This window comes from Elgaria multicarinata, chromosome 3 (genome assembly GCF_023053635.1).
Source record: "Elgaria multicarinata webbii isolate HBS135686 ecotype San Diego chromosome 3, rElgMul1.1.pri, whole genome shotgun sequence".
Classification (NCBI taxonomy): Eukaryota; Metazoa; Chordata; class Lepidosauria; order Squamata; family Anguidae; genus Elgaria; species Elgaria multicarinata.
The window spans coordinates 127,350,439-127,370,573 of record NC_086173.1 but is presented as its reverse complement, the minus strand read 5'-3'; the positions used below and the strand labels follow the sequence as shown (position 1 = coordinate 127,370,573).

Below are 20,135 nucleotides of genomic sequence, written 5' to 3'. Positions count from 1 at the left end.
AGTAAGAGATATAACTGCATTTCACTGTGCCCATTTTTTCTCTATTTTGGCAAAGCTGAAATTTGACTGAGGGTCCCATTTTTAGGAGTAAAATTACCTTCAGATTTCAGCTCTATATGAAGCTCCAATACAGAGAGCTCCTGTAGGCAAATTTAAGACGGTTGCTGCCCTTGCCCAGTTAGACTTTTGGCTTTTTCTCTGTGAACTGCAGCTCTCCATGATACATCACAAATTGCTCAGGAATCTCTCCCAATATTAAACAAAAAAATGGCTCACCCTGCTATGCAGGGAAATGCTAACCAGAACAGAACATCTTGCTAGGAGCGTGGAGCTCGATACGAGGCTTTCATAATGCAGCTGGTTGCAATACACTAAAAGGAATCATTTGGGTAGCAATTGGGAATGTCATTGCTAATATCATATAATGGCTTGTTTGTGGGTTATAAAGAAGGCTAACTCCGTGTTAGGCACTGTAAGAAAAGAAATTGAGAATAAAACTGCCAATATACTGCCTTTATACAAATCTATGGTGCGACCACACAGAATATTGTGTACAGTTCTGGTCACCAAACCTAAAAAAAGATAGTAGAGCTGGAAAAAGTGCAGAAAGGGCAACTAAAATGATTAAGGGGGTGGAGCATCTCCCCTAGGAGGGAAGGTTACAACAGCTGGGATTATTTAGCTTGGAAAAAGGGAGTCTAAGGCCAGATCTACACCAAGCAGGATATAGCACTATGAAAGTGGTATGAAAGCTGTATATAGAGGTAGGATCTACACTACTGCTTCATAGTGGTATTGAAGTGCACTGACAACTGTTGGGGCCCATGGCACTTTCATTGTGTTATATCCTGTTTGGTGTAGATGTGTCATGGGCCCCAACAGTTCTCAGTGCACTTCAATATCACTATAAAGCAGTAGTGTAGATCCTGCCTATGGGGAGACACGATAGAGGTGTACAAAATTATGCATGGTATGGAGAATGTGGATAGGGAGACATTTTTCTCCCTCTCTCAAAATACTAGAACCTGGGGTCATCCCATGATGCTGATTGGTGGGAGATCCAGGACAAATAAAAGGAAGTACTTCTTCACACAGCGCATAGTTAAATTACGGAACTCACTACCACAAGATGTAGTGATGGCCAGCAATTTGGATGGCTTTAAAAGGGGGTTGGATAAATTCCTGGAGGCAAAGGCTATCAATGGCTACTAGCCCTGATGGTTGTGTGCTGTCACCAGTATTCGAGGCAATAAGCCTGTGTGCACCAGTTGCAGGGGAACATGGGTGGGAAGGTGCTGCTGCATCATGTTCTGCTTGTTGGACCCTGGTCAACAGCTGGTTGGCCACTGTGTGAACAGAGTGCACTACTAGATGGACCCTTGGTTTGATCCAGCATGGCACTTCTTATGTCCTTTTATACACGGAATGGGAGGGGGCGCCATCTTGTCCTCCGCCTCAGGCAACAACATGTTTTGCGCCTCCCCTGATACTAAGTTTGACATGGGCTTTTCCCACATGACCAAAAATGGTTCTACCGATGCTGTAGCATTCCTAGGATAATTCATTTTCTCTAAGCGATTATTTTTAAGGATTCGCGCCCAGCAAGCCCTTTTGCAAAGTTGCCTTACACGATGAGAAGCCGCCACCTCCAATTTGGGGACGTCGCCAGGACGAAAGCTTCACCGGGCTGAATCTGTCGTTGGCGCCAGAGACGCCTACGAGGAGCGGCTAAGCATGAGAGCGCCGCCCCTCAATGCAACGACGCGGAGACCAGGCGGCGAGAATTGCGCCGCCGCCTCTGCCGCGCCCTCCCTCACAGGCCGCCTCCAAGGCGGAGCGGGATTTCCGGCCTCGCTTCCTTCTCCGCCTCCTCGCCGGTCGCGGCGCTTTGAGCTCACCTCTGAGCTGTGGCGACAGAAGAAACAGCAGCAAGCGCCTGGGTGAGTGAGTGAGTGAAGGCGGCCGCGGCGGCGGCTCCTCCTTTGCGGTCTCCATGCGCGCGTCCTCCGCTTGCCGGACTTGCTGATGAAATGCCGCTTTCCGGTCCCGATCCTCTTCCCTCCTCCAGTCTGACGGAGCCAGATCCATAGAGCGTCTAACGCAAGAATAAGCAAGCCGATGCCCTCCAGACGTGTTGGACTACAGCTCCCATAATTCCTGGGCACTGGCCTTGCTGGAGGGGGCTTATGAGACTTGTAGTTCCAAACATCTGGAGGGCACTGGGTTGACTACCCTGGGGGGGGGGGTGTCTAGCACTATTCTCTGGCGCAGTCCAGGTCTTCTGATAAAGCTGTTTCCCAGCTGTGCTATCTGGAAGCTTTTTAGGGTGCAATCCTATGCCGCCCTGAGATCCCAGTGATATAGGGTGGGATACAAACGTTTTAATAATAAATAAAATAAATGTTTAGACAGGCAAAAGTCCTACAACGCCCAGCATTCCTCAGACAGCCATGACTGGGCACGCTGGGAGTTGTACGACCTTTTTTCCTGTCTAAACATAAATAGCATTGTGCCGTTAACTGGGGATTTAGTGAGAACCAGTGTGGTGTAGTGATTAGATGTTGGACTGGCACTTGAGAGACCTGGGATCTAGTCCTCACTTGGCTTTGAAGCTCACTGGGCCTGGGGTGACTTTGAGATAGCCACTGACTCTCAGCCTAATCTAACTTACATGGTTGTTGTGAGGGTAAAATAGAGAGGAGGAGGAGGAGGAGGTGCTGTAAGTCACCCTGGGTTCTTTACAAGGGGGGAAATATGGGATGTAAATGCAATAATAAATTAAAAATAAACCCGAGATGTTCTGCATGCAAAGCACATACATGCTCTACCATCAGTCTACAGCAGCAGCCCTACTCCCAGTTACAGTAGGCCTTCTTTTTAGCTGGTTGAAGGCTATAGCTTATCTTTGAGGGGGTGGGGGATAACAGTAGTATTGATTTGCAGACAGTTAACTAGAAGGCCTTCGTGCAATTCTTAGCTTTAATAATAGTAATAATCATAATAAATAAGAATTTGTCTTGTACTTACAAATGCTCAAAGTCCTTCACATGCATTATCGAGTTGTAAGGTCATTATTTTGATCCTTCATACTGCAGATGGTGGGGAGGCTGAGACAGAGAGAGCGACTTGCCTGAGGTTACCATGGTAGAGGCAAGATTTGAACTAGGGTGTCCTTGACCCTTACCCCTTATGCTATACCACATTTGTGTTGTATAAGTTTGGAATGCCTAGACTGGCATAATAGTTCTTCCTCTATTCTGTTTAGTGATCACTTGGTTAATTTTTTGTGAACCGCCCAGAGAGCTTCGGCTATTGGGCGGTATAAAAATGTAATAAATAAATAAATAAATAAATTGAGGTACCATATAGTGATCTTTAGCCTGTGTGTGTTATATATTTCCTAACCAGGCTGGGACTGATGGGAGTTGTAGTCCAACACATTAGAGGGCACCAGGTTAGGGTTAGGCTGTGCACTAGGAAGATGAAGGTTGCAATAATTTGTCTCATTTGACACAAGAGAAATTATATACCACTCATTCACTTGTACCATTTTTTATTTTTTTTTAGATGTGGAGTCAACTGTTCCTCCAAGGCTGTAAGGCAGGTCTTCCTCTCTTCCCCCGCAGCAGAGCAGGGATTAAAATCCTGTGGCGTCGTTTAAGTACGATGAAGCTAGAGTCTTCCGAATTCCAGTCCCTCTTCACACCAGGATTGAAGAGTGTTGCAGGTACGAGTGCTTCATTTTCTGAGGTGGTTTAGGACTGGGTTGGCCACAGAGTGCAGAAAAATGCCCAATAATAGTGACAATGAACATTAACAAGAACTTGGAAATATTTGTATTCTTGCTCCAATGGGGTTTGAAGGTCAGAGGGTGTGTTTGCACCAACCCTTTTGTCATGACAGCAGTAGTTTACTCCAATACTGACTTCAGCAGTAAAATATTTCATCTTGGTTAGGGGAGGATGCACCAAAGTTTACTCCCCCACTGCATTGGCAGTGTGGTCAGTACAAACAGAAGGCCTTTACTTCTGAAGTAAACTATTCCTGTTTGAGGGAGGAGCTGCAAACACATCCAGGTTATCTGACTATGTAGGCTTTTGAAGCAACTTGCTGTGTGAATGCACTTTCTCCAATAAAAGTTTGTCCAGCTAAATGCAAAGAAACATGCATTTCCCTCAGAATCATCTGTGAAAATAGAATTGAGACTTCAAGTATTTTGATTAATCTCTTTCAGTTGTTCATGTAGGCCATCAAATTACCAAAGAACTTTTCACTTGGAAAGTCAAATTTGATTCTTTTAGTCTCACCTGAGAGATAATTCATAGAATCATAGAATAGCAGAGTTGGAAGGGGCCTACAAGGCCATCGAGTCCAAATGGATATAATTGCTTTATATCCATTTCATATTTTGTCAGCTTGGAAGGAATATACATTTATGTTTCCAACAGAAACATAAATGTGCAAAATCTGAAGGATAATATATGTGTTGTTCTAAAATCCCAAACCTAAAGGAATATCATGAAGCCAAAGCTCGTTCAATTGCAGTTGAACTCAAGCTATTGTGGCCTTCGCTCAGGTAGAAAAACCAGGAAAGATGTTTAGAAGTATGTGAGCTTTTGTCCACTCAAGTGTGCAACTGCATAAAATACTTTATTTTGAAATGTGTTTGGGGTTACTTGGCTGTCTCTGGTAAATTTGGCTTTTAGCTGCCTTAATAATGCCAAAAATTACCAAGCACTAAGCAGTCTTGGGATCTCTGCATATTTAATTTTAAGCTCTCATCCTATGCATTTGCTCTGAAGTAAGCACCATTGAAAGAAGTGGGGATATTTATCTATATCTAGCTAAAGTTATTTATAGGCCACCTTTAAGAGCGGAATTGTCTCAAGGAGGCATACAAGATAAAAACCACACAAAGTGGGTACAATTTAAGGAAAGGCCAGTGAAAACAGGTGGGTCTTCAGAGCTTTCCTGAAGGTTTGAGAGAAAGGGCCCGACAAACCCGATGGAAGTTGATTTGAGAGGTGCAGAGACCCTACTGAGAAGGTCCTCTACCTTGCACTCATCAACTTAACTGCCCTTGTGGCAAGCAGGTGAGAAAGGCCTCTTGATGACCTCGAGAGTGGAGACAGGCTTGTATGGGAGAAGGCAGTCATTTCTGTAGAATAGGTTTAGAGTGAGTCACATTGGGCAAGTGTGGTCTGCTGAGTCCATAGTAAATCATGAAGGGTTATCATCATGTAATAATGGATGCTGCTGTTTTTATACTGTTGTTTGTATGTCTCTGATGGTTTTTAAATTTTGTATACTTTTAATGTTTACTGTTTTTAGCTTTTGTGAACTGCCCAGAGAGCTTCGGCTGTGGGGCGGTATATAAATGTAATAAAATAAATAAATAAATAAATAAATGCACTAGTTAGCCCACATATTTATTTTTCCAACCTGGCTTCTTTCTTTTACCATTTCTACACTTGAAACTAAATCAACTTTAGTGGGTCTGAACAGCAGAGGTAATTCTTACAAGAATTTTATTTCCCCCCCTCCCCCATGATCACTTATCCCCCCACTCCAGAATTATTTGACAAAGCCAATTATGAACTAAGAATAGCAGGAGGTGCTGTAAGGGACTTACTCAATGGAATGAACCCTCAAGATGTTGACTTTGCCACCACTGCGACTCCTACTCAGATGAAGGAAATGTTCCAGGCTGAAGGCATCCGTATGATCAACAACAGAGGAGAAAAACATGGAACCATCACTGCCAGGGTAAAAGACTATTTATTACAACTCTTTTAAACCCATATTACCTGGGGAAAATGTTTGGAAGGATCCTTTCCCCAATATGCACTGTTTTTACTAAAATATTTACATATGTATTTTTAGTTCTGTCTATAAATATAAGAAGCTGAACATTGCTTCTTGCCTTTGAGCCATTTTCTCCCTTTTCTCCATCCCTCCGCCTACTAGCTCCCCACTGTAGCATCATAGAATTATTGTGAATACTCTAATAGCAAAGAGAAAGACTGAGGATCATCATGCAGAATCTTGATAAAAAGTGCAGATTGTGTGAAGGTGTTCTCTTGTTATGAAAGCCTACTTTGTCTGGGGAAAAGAATCTTGGAAAAACCCTAGGGTAGGCATCCTGATGCTTGCCAAATGTTTTGGACTACAAATCCCATCATCTCCAGACGGTGTGACAAAAGCTCAGGATTCTGGGAGTTGTACCCCAAAACACCTGAAGGGCACCAGGTTGCTTAGACTTGATCTGTGCCATGGTGGTCAACCTGCAGTGCAAATATTGTAAGTGTTGTGCAGCAGCAATTTGTGGCAGACTGGACAAGAGCAAGATTAGATCTGTGGGCCTGGCTGCTCATGAGAGTCAGCTTTATATTCCTACTTGCCTCTCCAGTGCTGTGCTGCCTGCTCCTTGCCACAGAAGACAAGAGGCAACCCACTCCCAATGCACAGGGTAACGGCATGTATACTGTAGCGCACATTACAGTATATAGTTTTAATATGACTGTGTGCACCTGTCGAAAATCTTGGCCACCTATTGCCTAGAGAGAGGATGTGATGTTGGTGGAAAATAACATAAGTATAGGAATACTGACTGCAAGGAAGGTGAGTGGGAAGAGAGCCCAGGAAGCAGGGAAGCTAAAGGGCGGAGAGGGACGAGGCAGAGAAGAATGGAAAATGGGGACCTGTGAAATGAATGTATGGAAAGCCTTGCAGAAAATAGGGGACTGAGAAACCAACAGTTTAAATAGAGACCAGGAATAATATCAGTGTGGGGAAACCATCACTGGGGCAACCATCTATATAGGATGGTTGCCCCTTGTTAAACAGGACAGGGAGTGCTTCCCTGAAGAAAATGGCTTTTATATATGCTATTCATCTATTTTTAATCCCCCACCCATGCAACCAAATGTGGCATACAAATCATTTAGTTTCTTCCCATATGGGAAAGGCTGCTATTATCCAAAAGTAAATTAAGACTTTAAAAAAAATCTGTTACAGCTCCACGAGCAGAACTTTGAAATTACCACGCTTAGAATTGATCTGGTTACTGATGGAAGACATGCAGAAGTGGAATTCACAACTGACTGGGAAAAAGACGCTGAGAGGAGGGATCTCACAATCAATTCTATGTTCTTAGGTAAAGCATAGTAATTCCGATTTAAATTCTGACTGTCTGTATTGCTATTTCATGTGGTCATTCCTCCATGCCCATGTTCAACACCAGCTGTTCCTGGATATGGTGTCCAGGGCTTGGTCTGAAGGCAAGTGGTGCATCAGCCCTGTTGAAACTAAGCAGGGTGAAGCCTGGTTAGTGCCTGGATAGGAAACGTCCTGGGACCCACATATACAGTATGTAGTAGCTTTGAGTTGCCAGGGAGGGGTGTGGAGTGGAATGTAAATATTCCCAAAGATTATTTGAGTAGGGGAGTTTGTTTGTTTTTTAGAAAACCTTTTCTGCAATTCTTAGAGTTCCCCAAACTGCTGATATTTCCTCTTGTGTGTGGATGGTGCTATTTTGGCTCAGTTCAGACAACACGTTTCTCTACGGTGGTTTTAGAACTCCACGGTGGAGTTTTTACACCACCATTGAGAAATGTGTTGTCTGGAGGGAAAAAGGACACCCCACGTTGGAGTTGTTTTTTTAGAAAACACTCCACGCTGAATATCCACGCTGGAGAGAGGAGAGTTCCTGCACAACCGCTGTGGTGTGTGTTATGTGGAGGGCTCCATTGAGTTTTCCGTTGCATTGAGTGGACTTTTCCCACTGCGTACAGTGTTCTCTGGCAAGAGTGGTGAAAGGAGGGCGTGCCGCTCTAGGAGAGCTGCTGAGATTGTTTTTTTGCAGCAGTGGCTGATGGGATACCATCAGGACTGGGAGAGGAGAGAAGGCAGAAGAACTGTCAATCAAACGTCACATTGACTTTTACTCAACTCCACAGGAACCCACAGTCACACAATAGTGGAGTTAAAACATGTTGTGTGGTGAGTACCCCCTAAAAACTCAACTATTGAGTAGAATTTTCCCACTGCGTAGAGAAACTTGTTTTCTGAACTGAGCCTTTATTTCCATAAGGATCAGGACTTGAAGAGTGAGTTCAGTATTAGTGTATGGGATTCTTTTTATGTTTGAGTTTTTATGTTTGGTTTTCATGTGACCATGTTAGATCATTCTGGCATCCCACCCAGTATCAAAATATTGAATAAAAGCAAAGCTAAGGACTAAAGCTGTTACTTTAGGAAGCTGTGGGCAGTTCCTAGCACACTTACAAAATTCAGTGTGACCTCCCCTCCTATTCTGACAGTTCACTGCCTTCAACCCTTACCAACTGATACAATACAAGAGCCTGATCAACTTTTGCATTATGCAAGCCTCTTTCTACTGACCCGTAGACATTGTTCATGTCCTGTGATTTTCCTGTGCTCAGGAAATATATTGCCACTTGACATAATTCTATTGCGGGAATATGTTTTCTTGATTAATGAAAACTCATGGACACACAAATTTGGTTGCTACAGATGATGTTTACTTTGACAGCAGGAGATGTAAGAAGTATAGGAAAAATTGTGTTAAAATGTACTGGCCATAAGTAGTTACCATGTGGTAGAAAGTAAAACTAAGATCTGCTTATAACTTATATTACAAAGTGCATGCCTCAAGATGAGCAATTAACAGAATGGCTTTTGAACTTATACTTGCCTTGTTCTAATGCTAACGATAAATGTGGCATCAGAAAAGACCCCTTTTAATGAAGTTTTTATTTGCTTTACAGGCTTGGATGGCACACTTTATGATTATTTCAATGGCTACACCGATTTAAAAAACAACAAAATCAGATTTGTAGGACATGCAAACGAGAGAATACAGGAGGATTACTTACGAATTCTACGATACTTCAGGTATTATTATTATTATTGCATTTATATCCCGCCTTTTTTCCTGTTAAGGAACCCAAGGCGGTGTACATAATCCTTCTCTTGGGCAAGCTTATTCAATCTCACGGCCTCCAATATCACCTGTATGCCGATGATACACAATTATATCTTTCATCTCCGGAACTTTCTCCAGTTGTCCACGATCGTATCTCGGCATGTCTTTCAGATATCTCAGCCTGGCTGCTTCATCGTCGTTTGAAACTTAACATGGCAAAGACTGAATTGCTTGTTTTTCCTCCTAAACCTTCTCCTCACCTCTCATTCTCTCTTACTGTCAACGATGTCACGCTTACTCCGGTCAAGGAAGCTCGTAGTCTTGGCTTTATATTTGACTCCTCGCTCTCCTTTACTCCTCACATCGAGGCAGTAGCTAAATCCTGTCGTTTCTTCCTATATAATATTGCCAGGATTCGACCATTTTTGTCTGTCTCTTCTGCCAAGACTCTCGTTCACGCACTGGTTATCTCTCGGCTGGACTACTGCAACCTTCTTCTCTCTGGCCTTCCTTCGTCTCACATCAGTCCGATGGTCTCTGTCCCCCACTCTGCCGCTAAGATCATCTTCCTGGCCCGCCGCTCTGACCATGTCACTCCACTTCTGAAATCTCTTCATTGGCTTCCAATTCACTCCAGAATCCAATATAAACTTCTCCTGCTGACCTTCAAAGCTCTTCACGGTCTAGCTCCTGCCTATCTCTCCTCTCTCATCTCACACTATCGCCCCGCTCGGGCTCTCCGCTCCTCTGATGCCATGCTTCTCGCCTGCCCAAGGACCTCCACTTCCCTTACTCGGCTTCGTCCTTTTTCTTCTGCTGCCCCTTACGCCTGGAACGCTCTTCCAGAACACTTGAGAACTACAAACTCAATCACTGCTTTTAAAACTCAGCTAAAAACTTTTCTTTTCCCTATAGCCTTCAAATATTGAATTTGTTCTGACTTTATACTGTTAGCTTCACCCTACCCGGTGCCTGTTTACACTTCCCTGTGCCTGTTTGCATTCTCCTTCCCTCTTTATTGTTTACTACAACTTATTAGATTGTAAGCCTATGCGGCAGGGTCTTGCTATTTACTGTGTTATCTGTACAGCACCATGTACATTGATGGTGCTATATAAATAAATAATAATAATAAATAATAATAATAATAACAACGACCCTGTGAGGTAGGTCTGTGATTGGCCCAATGTCACCCAGTGGGTTTCCATGGCCGAGTGGGGACTAGGACCTGGATCTCCCAACTCCCAATCCAAAACTTTAGCCACTACACCACACTGGCTTTATATTTCTAAATGATAAGGGCATGATCTGACACCACATATACAGATTGCCATGCAGTATAGCTCTGTTTCTTCACTCCCCTCCCCCAGTGGTGTGCACACATCGATGCAGCAGTATACCAGGACATAACCCATAGAACTCTCTCTTCCTCTGTTATTCAGATCACTTAATATCCATTTGTGCCACTTGCATATCAAATTCTGCACTTTCAAAATGATGGCAATCAGTATTGCACGGTACAGTTGCAACTCAACATTTACAAAACAACAACAACCGCAAATTAGCTCTAGGTGCTAATAGAGATTTTTTTTCCTCCTAGGTTTTATGGGAAGATAGCAGAAAAGCCTGGTGACCATGAATCCAAAACTTTGGAAGCCATCAAAGAAAATGCCAAAGGCCTGGCTGGAATATCGGGCGAGAGGATTTGGGTGGAATTGAGGAAAATTCTCATTGGGCAGCATGTCAATCATCTCATTCGCCTAATGTACGAACTTGGTGTGGCTGGCTATATAGGTAAAGTGCAATGAATTTACATAGCCTTAATTCTTCTGCCAACCAGAACATTTAGTAATAAGGAACAGTGTCATTCTAGTGGCACATTCTGCAGTGAATATCTGCATCCATTGGAAAATGGCTGAATACCATTAACTGTTCTAAAAGAGGTTTTGCCCATGCAGAATATCTTAAGTTGCTCTGAGAGCCCTTAAGATAATCATTGAATTGGAAGGGATCTTAAAGATCATCTGTCCAACTCCTTGCTCAGTGCAGGCTCTGTAATGCATCGAGAGGCTCTACATAAAGCATCTCTGCTAAGTGGCCAATCCAGCCTTGGCTTAAATCCTGCCACCTCTCAAGGCACTCTGTTCCACTGCTGAAGAGCTCTCACAGTTTCTGTTAATGTTTTGCTGAAATCTGCTTCCCAGTTATTTCTATCCATTGGTTCTAGCCTTGTCCGCTAGCATAAAGGGCTAGCCTTCCTGCTAGAAGTAAGCCAAACCCCTTGCTTGGATAGCCCTGCTCCATATTGGTCGCCTGACGTCACTGGTGGGATGGTACCAGCAGTAGCTCTGATTCCAGTCCTGGTGCAAGATGACCAATTGTGGTTTTCAACTACTGTGGCCCTTTTAGTTGTGCTTATTCAGTAGCTCACAATAAATACATGTTCGTAAGTAAGTTTAGTTACTTCAGCCTTCCACAGCCTGGTGCCCTCCAGATGTTTTGAATGACAACTCCCAGGACCCCTGACCATTGGATATGCTGACTAGGATTCACGGAAGTTGAAGTCCAAAATTTCTGGAGAACAGCTAGCTGAGGAAGGCTGAATTACTCAGCAGAGTATGTCTTCTGATAGCTTTTTGTTTTCTTCGTTACACTGTTCTCACATTCCTTTTTTGTGTGTGTCCCTCAGGATTGCCTATTAATGGGAACTTGCAAGAATTTGACACAGTCTGTAAAAATGTTCAGAATCTCTTTCCAAAAGCAATGACCGTTCTAACATCACTGTTAAAGGTTCCAGATGACATCACCAAACTGGATTTAAGGCTGAAAATTTCAAAAGACGACAAAAACCTTGGGCTCTTTCTGCTGAAGCATAGGAGAGACTTGGTCAAAGCTACTGATACTGCAGAACCAATTAAACCATATCAGGACTTCGTTATAGATGTAAGTGCTATTTTGCATCGCTATTTCATACTAAATACTTTATATGATTATTGCATCAGAGGCTTTTCTGGATTATTCTAGAGATGTGAGGTCCTGGAAAAAAAAGACCCCAAAGAAATGGGGAGGTGGGGAACCTAGAAAAATGTGAAGGCCCTCCTCTTTTTGCAAAAATGTGGGTGAAAGTTTTTTCCTATTTTTTTCTGGTTCTCCCCAGTTTCCCCCCCCCCCCCCCAAGCCTTTACCCTAATTCCCTACACTTGTTACACCTGCTCCTAGCTATCTTTTCCATCATTATTTCTCCAGAGCCAATAAGCTTAGGGTAGGCATGGGCACTATATGGCCTTTCAGATGTTTTTGCCTACAACTCCCATGAGCCTTCACCATTTGCTATACTGGCTAAAGCTGATAGGAGTTGTAGGCCAAAACATCTGGAGGGACACAACTTGCCCATCCCTGTCTAAAGGTCGAGAAGAAGTGGGTAGTTCATCCACCTCTTATTACCCATTCAGGCTTAACTACCACCTGAATTGTGGTATTGAGGTCTCCCATATTTTCACCTAAGTTGAAACATCACTGGCTAAGGTAGAAGAGTGGTACTTCTATGTTCCTTCTCTGTATTTTCTCCTACGACCTTGGACCATGCTGGCTGAGGAATGCTGGGTGTTATAGGACTTTTTTCTGTCTAAACGTGCTTTAGATTGTGCCCCAAAGCTGTAATCCTAAACATCCTTAGTAGGAACCAAATCTCATCAAATGCATTGAGACTTAACTAGTAAATCAACATATTTAGGAATAGGCGCACAAGTGGCAATTATTTACCTGATATCTAAGACATGAGTTTATGGTCCCAAGCTTCATTGCAAGTTGTTGGAAGCAAGAATATTTTGAAGTACACTTTTAATGACTGCAAACCTACCTTTGCTATGCTTAATTTGCTTTTACCCTTTTCAACCCTTGGTTAATCACTGAAAAAAATCATGGGCTTGTCTACTGTACTAAGTAAATGTAATTATTTTGGGAAGCCTTTGGATACATGTGGTTTATGGGGTTGTGTGTTTGCAGTTGGTGGCTGTTAAGTATTGCCGTAGATGTGTCTGTTCTCAGATTACTATGTGTTTTTGTAAAGTCTAGGGAGGCTGATGCAATATCCAGGATCTGTGAGCTTCTGAAGTACCAAGGGGAAGAACATCTTCTGAAAGAAATGCAACAGTGGTCTGTCCCTACTTTTCCAATAAGCGGCCACGACATAAGGAAAATGGGAATTTCATCAGGGAAAGAAATTGGGATAGTCTTACAGCAGTTACGGGACCAGTGGAAAAAGAGTGATTACCGAATGGATAAGGAAGAACTCCTAAGCTATGTAAAGAAGGTCTAAAATAAATTCAATGAATAAAATTGTATCAAATGACATGAGTAAATATTTTACTGTGTGCCTCTTACTCAAGTTGGCATTTTGGTTTCAAGGATTGTCAGAATATTTTGTTTGTATGTCTTGTTTTGTTTTTACAATTAAAACGTAAAAAGTTTTGCAAGCAACTTTATGTCCTTGTAATGATGTATGATTATACTGAACTTTTCATAGAATCATAGAATAGTAGAGTTGGAAGGGGCCTATAAAGCCATTGAGTCCAACCCCCTGCTCAATGCAGGAATCCACCCTACAGCATCCTTGACAGATGGCTGTCCAGCTGCCTCTTGAAGGCCTCTAGTGTGGGATAGCCCACAACCTCCCTAGGTAATTGGTTCCACTACCTTACTGCTCTAACAGTCAGGAAGTTTTTCCTGATGTCCAGCTGGAATCTGTCTTCCTGTAACTTTTAAGGAGACGTTCTTTGTCACAGATTGTGAGTGGAAGGGGAAACAGGCAAAACAGTGTACCCACACTCCTTTTGGCCCTTCCCGTCCTTTGGCTTATTCTACTGCCACCAGGTGGTAAATTTTACTTCTCTGGCTCCCTCCACCAAACCAGCCTCAAAACTCTCTAGGTTTGAGGTTTCTACTTCAGATAATAGAGGAGTTAGTTGATAGATGTGTTTTGATATACCCTCTCCCAAAAGATTTCAAACAATATTTATTTATTACATTTTTATACCACCCAATAGCCGAAGCTCTCAATAATTTAGATATTAATAAAAAATGTTAGTATGAAAGTGTTTTAAAATCTGGATAGAGACACACCAGACATAAATGCAGTGGCAATGGGGGTAATAAAATAGAGATAAATGCACCCAGCTAATTTCCTAGACTGGATGGTAGTTTCTTACTAATTTCTGCAAGCTACATCTGTTTCCTGAGTAAAAACTTACTTTCTTTTGTGCTTTTGTTGAACTTTATCCTTCCTTGGCTTATTGAGCAAAACTTCCTGGCCTCTACTAAGTTTTTGACCTCTAAGCTATTAACCTTTTGGCTGAAACTGATTAGCTTGCCCAGGTGTGTGGGTGGGTATACACAGAGTGATTAATCCCTACCTTCCAAAAAACAAGATAGTTCAGTTCCTTCACAGTGTTAAATTTAAGATAAGATGACACATGGAATTGCTCGCTCCTATTCGATTGTGGGGAATCAAGTTCCAAAGGAAAGCCCTTTTTTATGCTCTGAGTTTAGCTTGGCAAAGTAAACCTCTTAAGCAAGACTAGCAATACAACCCTGTGTATATCTACTCAGAAGTAGATCTCAGCCTCAGATCTAGGAAGATTCTGCACTGAACTGAGTGTCAATAGAAATGGTTCTCAAAGCAGCTACATTTAACCCATAGTTCCTAATGATTAAATGTTTCATTTCTCATTCTAAAACAAGATTTTGAACAAAAGGCTGATATCTCTGTTGAGCTGGAGACTTTTCAGCCATTTTATTTTGTTTGTGTTTAAAAACAAATGTAAATGTAAACTACTTTTTAAATACACAAAAGACATAATCCTATGCATGTTTAGTCAGAAAAGAGTCGTATAATCCTTAGCATTCCCCAGCTAGTATGACTGGCTGGGGAATGCTGAGAGTTGTCAGACTTTTTTTTTTGCCGTGTAAACATGCATAGGGCTGGCCTTCAAGTGCCTCCCATTCCAGTACCTCTCTTGACTTCTGGTTTTCTCTCTGTATGTGACCTCACCTGCTGTCTCTTCCCAATAATGTTCTACCCCTCTTGTCCTCAAATCCTGTTTGAGGTTTTCCTTGCACCCTCCCCTTGGCTTCATCTTCCTTCCCTTGTAACGTTTCTCTTTCTCCCAAGCCTCTGCTAAGCCTTTATTCACATCTTTGGCTTATTATTTGCCTGCTTCCTCCTTTATGGGACTTTCAGATTCACAGACTAGGTGTTCTTCATGTGGTCAATGTAGCTGATTAATGTCATTGTCCCTTTTTTCCTTCTGTCTCTAGGCAGACAAAGTAATAAATGGTCACATATGAACTGTTATTGGGAGAGGACGGGTGACAGTAATGTAACCATTTAATAAAGTGGAAACAAGTTTGCTTTTCTTCCCCATTCTATACATGAATGACCTACATCTCCCTGTTATATGTCCATTACGAAGAGATGCACGGCTTTCCTTAACACTATTAATCACCGGTGAATATATGGCAAGCAACATTGCCAGAGTATTTTTGCACGTATCTATTATTTTTAAATATGTTCTGTTAAGTAAAAATAAAGCCGAATTTCTCTTCATTACAAATTATACTAGTGTTATGGCTATGAACCAAGAGGAACTAATTCAGCATTGTGCTCTGGTCTTCAACATACTGGAAACATTTTATACAGATGTAAAACAGTTTACAAAGTGATTCTGTTTTATATGTCTAGCAGCACAGTCCTAACTGTGTCTTCTTAGTAGTAAGTCCTATTCAGTTCAATGGAATTTACTCCCAGGTAAAGGGTGCATAAATTTGCAACCAAAATGCTTAGAGGAAAATGATTTGAGAATCACTTCTGCCCACTAGATGGCAGTATAAAGGAGGGAGTCATAGCTGCATAGGGTAGGGAAATTCTTATTACTGTTGCAATTCAGACAGTAATTTTTACTACAGAAGGCCCAGGATTTGGTAGTAGCAACCTGGCAATGATTATTTTATTTAGTTTGTTGTTAACAATCGTAATGAATATAAACTTAACCCTAGTTACTGAAATGTAGGCTGGTAGACTTCGGCTGCAATCATATGCAATCCAGTGAAGCATACATAAACAGAAATGTATAAAGTTGCACTGTTAGTGCTTTGAAGTACGTTTGGCTGCAATCCTAAAGCTGGCCAAAAGCTGGGGGAGATGTGCCAGCTGCTGCTGGTCATTCCCTACCATAGGAGTCAATGGGAGTAAAAGAGAGAAAAAAAACACGCATAAAGAATGGCCAACGCATTCCAATTTAAAGGATTCAAGCAGCCATTCAAACAAGCATGGGTGGCTCTCTTTTCCTGTGCACCTTCAAATGAGTTCTTTTGCTTCCTTTACATGGCAAAATAATGTTCATTGAGCATGGCTTCTGGCCCCATAGGCATTAGCACATTTCCTGGTGCCATTTCCTTTTGGAAATAGTGTCACAGGGTAGTTTCATGATCGTGTATATCCAGAGGTTTCTTTCTTCTCTTCAGCGTTAATTTGAACTATTTCAGCTTCATCATGGTAGTATGGTAGGAAAAGTACCTAAACAAGCTGAGGGTCCTGGTGCTTCTTACTGTAGAAATTGTGCCCTTTTATTATTAGTATTTTTTGGTTAAACACGGTTATGTTTATTTTATTTATTTATGTTTTCTCTTAACATGTTATTTCACAGGCTAGTGCTGGAGAACACACAGTGAGGTGGAGTGGGAAAGGCAGGCCTGTTATTATTATTATTATTATTATTATTTATTTATGTAGCACCATCAATGTACATGGTGCTGTACAGATTACACAGTAAATAGCAAGACCCTGCCGCATAGGCTTACAATCTAATAAAGTTGTAGTAAACAATAAGGAGGGAAAGAGAATGCAAACAGGTACAGGGAAGTGTAAACAGGCACCGGGTGGGGTGAAGCTAACAGTATAGAGTCAGAACAAGGCCTGGATATAAGCCAAGGAGACATATATGTATCTCTCGCCCTTCCTTGCAAAAAAACTCAGGGCAGCTGATGACCCATATAAAAATAATGAACACTATTAAAATAACTCTAATATTGCATATAATAATAAAATAAACCCAACAAATACGCAACAAAATACAACTGAGAGGTGCAGAGAATGAAGAAATCCCAACCCCTGAAATTCCTACTCAAACCTACGTCAGTAGATTATCAGCAAGAAGAACCACTGTACTTTCATGGTATTCCTACTCATCTTAACCATGAGAGTTAGAGACATGCTTTTCTTTTTTTAAGGTAAAATTGTCTGGCTTCTCATTCAGGCTGCCAGATTCCACCTTAGATGGCAAATTCTATAGTAGACATACATTGTGACAGCATCCTTGCATACCGTCAAAGGCTTTAACAACAATAGGATGATGACATGTTCACTTTACAGAAGGCAGTCCTCTATTTGGTTAAGGGGCCACTTTACAGAAGGCAGGCCTCTTTTGGGGGGAGGGACCGCAGCTCAGTGGTTGAATACATGCTTTTAATGCAAACAGTTCGCAGTTTGATACCTGGCATGTTCAGTCAGAACTGGGAAAGTCTTCAGTCTGGAAAGCTGGAAAGCAGCTGCCAGTCGGTGCAGACAATGATGAACAAGATGAACCAAGGGTCTGAATCAATATAGGGCAGCTCCTGTTTCAGGGCATCTGCTACTAGAAGGGCTCTATAATCCCAAGTCAGGTTGAAAGATAAAAGAACCATAAGACGGGGTTGCAGGGACCTTAAAGTGGCCTATCAGCACTTAACACCTGGACAGCAGGCAAAACAGGCCCATGGGTCACCTGATTACAGTCCTCTCCACTGTAGTGAAATGTAGCGGTAGGTAACCAGATGCGTTTTGGACCGCAGCTCCCACAATCCCTGGCCATTTTGGCCTTGCTGGCTGGGGCTGATGAGAGTTATAGTCCAAAATATCTAAAGGGCACCAGGTTGCCTAGCTCCAGTGTAGTGTAGTGCCGTTATATTTAAATTATAGTAATTGTATAAATGTGCATATATATACAAATTCATTACTATATGTACATTTTATGCAAATATGTAATATTTTGCTATTTCTTTTTCATGATGCATGAAAGTTACCTCACTTAGCAGAAATTACTTCATTTTTTCCTCAATTTTCCCCACATACATTTCCAGATGCAATGACCTGTACAGTCGGTTTTAAAGACAAGGAGCAGCATCTGATTGGGGCCTTCTGCCTGCAGCCAGTCTCACCGGCTCTGATCCACAAACACACCCCTGGTGCAATGTGATATAGCACTTCCGGAGGCAAGGCCCCAAAACAAGCCAAAACACTTGTTTCTGGAAGGGGTGGGGGCTGGAGTTCACACAACAGAACCTCTGGGGCTGTCAAGGCACGGAAGGCACCAATTGGATTCTGCCCAAGGTTCAGTTGAAGCACAAGCAGGAAAAAGCAAATTGGAAACCAAAAAAGTGAAAGCTTCAGAAACATACTCCTAGTCAAAAGTTATTGAAAAATATAGTTGCACACTCTATTTCAGTGTTTTGCCTTCTTCAGGAACAAACAAAACCCTCACTTTTCTAAGTGGTGGTCACTCAGCCAAAGTATGTTTGAAAACGATCACAACAAGTGAAATAAAATATAGAAAGGAATATGCTGGAAGTAGAAAAACGTTTTGACATACTGCCTTTCAGGGGATTAAAAACAAAACAAACCACCACACTTTCAATTTTCTGTTGAAGAACACACCTGTTGGTATTGCTGAAAGCCAAAGTTTTTTGTTTAAGTGTTCTAAGTGCAGTAAGATGCAACTACATGCAAAGTTACTGCGCATGTTGGGGAGAGTTGTTACAATATTAATTAGCTGCTTGCATATTAAAGGTACTCTTACAGCTTCAGAGGCTCAGCAAAATGTTGAACTGTAAAAGTCAGTGGAATAGACATGCTTATACATTCATCCTGCTAAAAGAAGAATCATATAATGGGTCGTAAAAGTAATGCTAATGGGGGCCAGGGAAGGGAACAGCGTACATAAATTTCATTACCAAGGAGCTCAGGCCCTGGATTAAATTTGCATAACAGCCTCAAGGGAGAAGCTCTGCTTATAGGTTAACCCCAACCCTGAACCTGTGTCAGTTAATAAGCTGGAGTTGATATCAAAGAACAAGACAATGTTATCTGTGTCTGTCTTGTGTAGAAAAGAAATTAATTTCCCTTGTAGGTTGGTGTGAAAATATTTATACACTAAGGCTGCATGAATGAGGGTTAGAGACCTTTCTGGCTGCATAAAAATGCACAAAGCAAAGAACATAGCTTTGCCTTCTTACTTTTATTCTTTACCATTTCCAGGGTGAAGAATCTGGAAAAGAGGTTAATTTTTGACAATGGTGTAGTGGAGCCAGGAATCACAGGGGTCAAAACACTGACACATTTTAATTAGCAGAGACCTCATCTGCCAGCCCCCCACCCCCCTCAGATTTCCCTTTGAGTTTAGCTGCAATTCTCATACTCTAGCTGGGGGATGTAGGATGGATTTTCCCAGGAACAATATATTGTGGTGAGCCATCCCTTTCATGCAAAGTATTTTGGGGTGGCCTGGTCACATAAGTGCAATGAAGACCCATCCATGTTATGAAAAGATTTGCTCCTGGTGGAGATGAAAACTCTTAGAACTAATTTGTTGATATGGATCAATAAAGCTGCCTCCATGTTTGGACTCTCCTCAAGAGCATGACTACGGAGACTTTCACAATGAGAGCTTTCACTTCAAAACTGACCACTATCTCACTGTTTTTTGCCGCATTTCTACATACTCTTGATGCTGAAAATGCCCCTGCCCACCCCCCATAGTTTTGCAGGTTGCACTTTTTAGGTGTCTCCAGAAGGATAGAGTAGCACTCCTCGGAGAGTGAGGAGAACCAGCTTCCCCTCTCATCAGAGCAGTACTGCATTCCAAGCGCCCTGCAGAAACACCCTTTGTTTGTATAGCACCCTTTGTATTCATGAAGACGTAGAAACCACTCACAAATCAGAATGACTATATACACTTTTGAAATAAGGATATAAGAAGACTCCGCTGGATCAGACCAAGGGTCCATCTAGTCCAGCACTCTGTTCACACTGTCAACTGGGGACTCCCAAGCAGGACATGGGTCAAATGGGTGTAGAAATGAGTTGAGAATTGTCCAA

General features: G+C 42.1%; 1 protein-coding gene across 2 annotated transcripts; it reads left to right on the top strand.

Annotated features, from left to right (window-relative positions):
* The first annotated feature begins 1,846 nt into the window (after positions 1-1,846).
* On the top strand, positions 1,847-19,386 carry TRNT1 (tRNA nucleotidyl transferase 1). 2 transcript variants are annotated; one of them, XM_063121620.1, is made up of 9 exons: positions 1,847-1,940; positions 3,568-3,727; positions 5,573-5,766; positions 7,018-7,156; positions 8,790-8,916; positions 10,548-10,741; positions 11,637-11,890; positions 13,017-13,259; positions 19,296-19,386. In XM_063121620.1, the coding sequence occupies exons 2-9, from the start codon at positions 3,568-3,570 to the stop codon at positions 19,326-19,328; spliced, it is 1,344 nt and encodes a 447-aa protein (XP_062977690.1). In that variant the 5' UTR covers positions 1,847-1,940; the 3' UTR covers positions 19,329-19,386. The 2 variants fall into 2 exon arrangements, with proteins under 2 accessions (XP_062977690.1, XP_062977691.1); XM_063121621.1 differs by having other exon boundaries at positions 1,889-1,944.
* Positions 19,387-20,135: the final 749 nt, after the last annotated feature.

Coding starts and splice junctions, on each gene's coding strand:
- TRNT1 (XM_063121620.1), top strand. CDS start 3,568: ATGTGGAGTCAACTGTTCCTCCAAGGCTGTAAGGCAGGTCTTCCTCTC. Junction 5,767..7,017: donor ATGGAACCATCACTGCCAGG/GTAAAAGACTAT, acceptor AATCTGTTACAG/CTCCACGAGCAGAACTTTGA. Junction 7,157..8,789: donor AATCAATTCTATGTTCTTAG/GTAAAGCATAGT, acceptor TTTGCTTTACAG/GCTTGGATGGCACACTTTAT.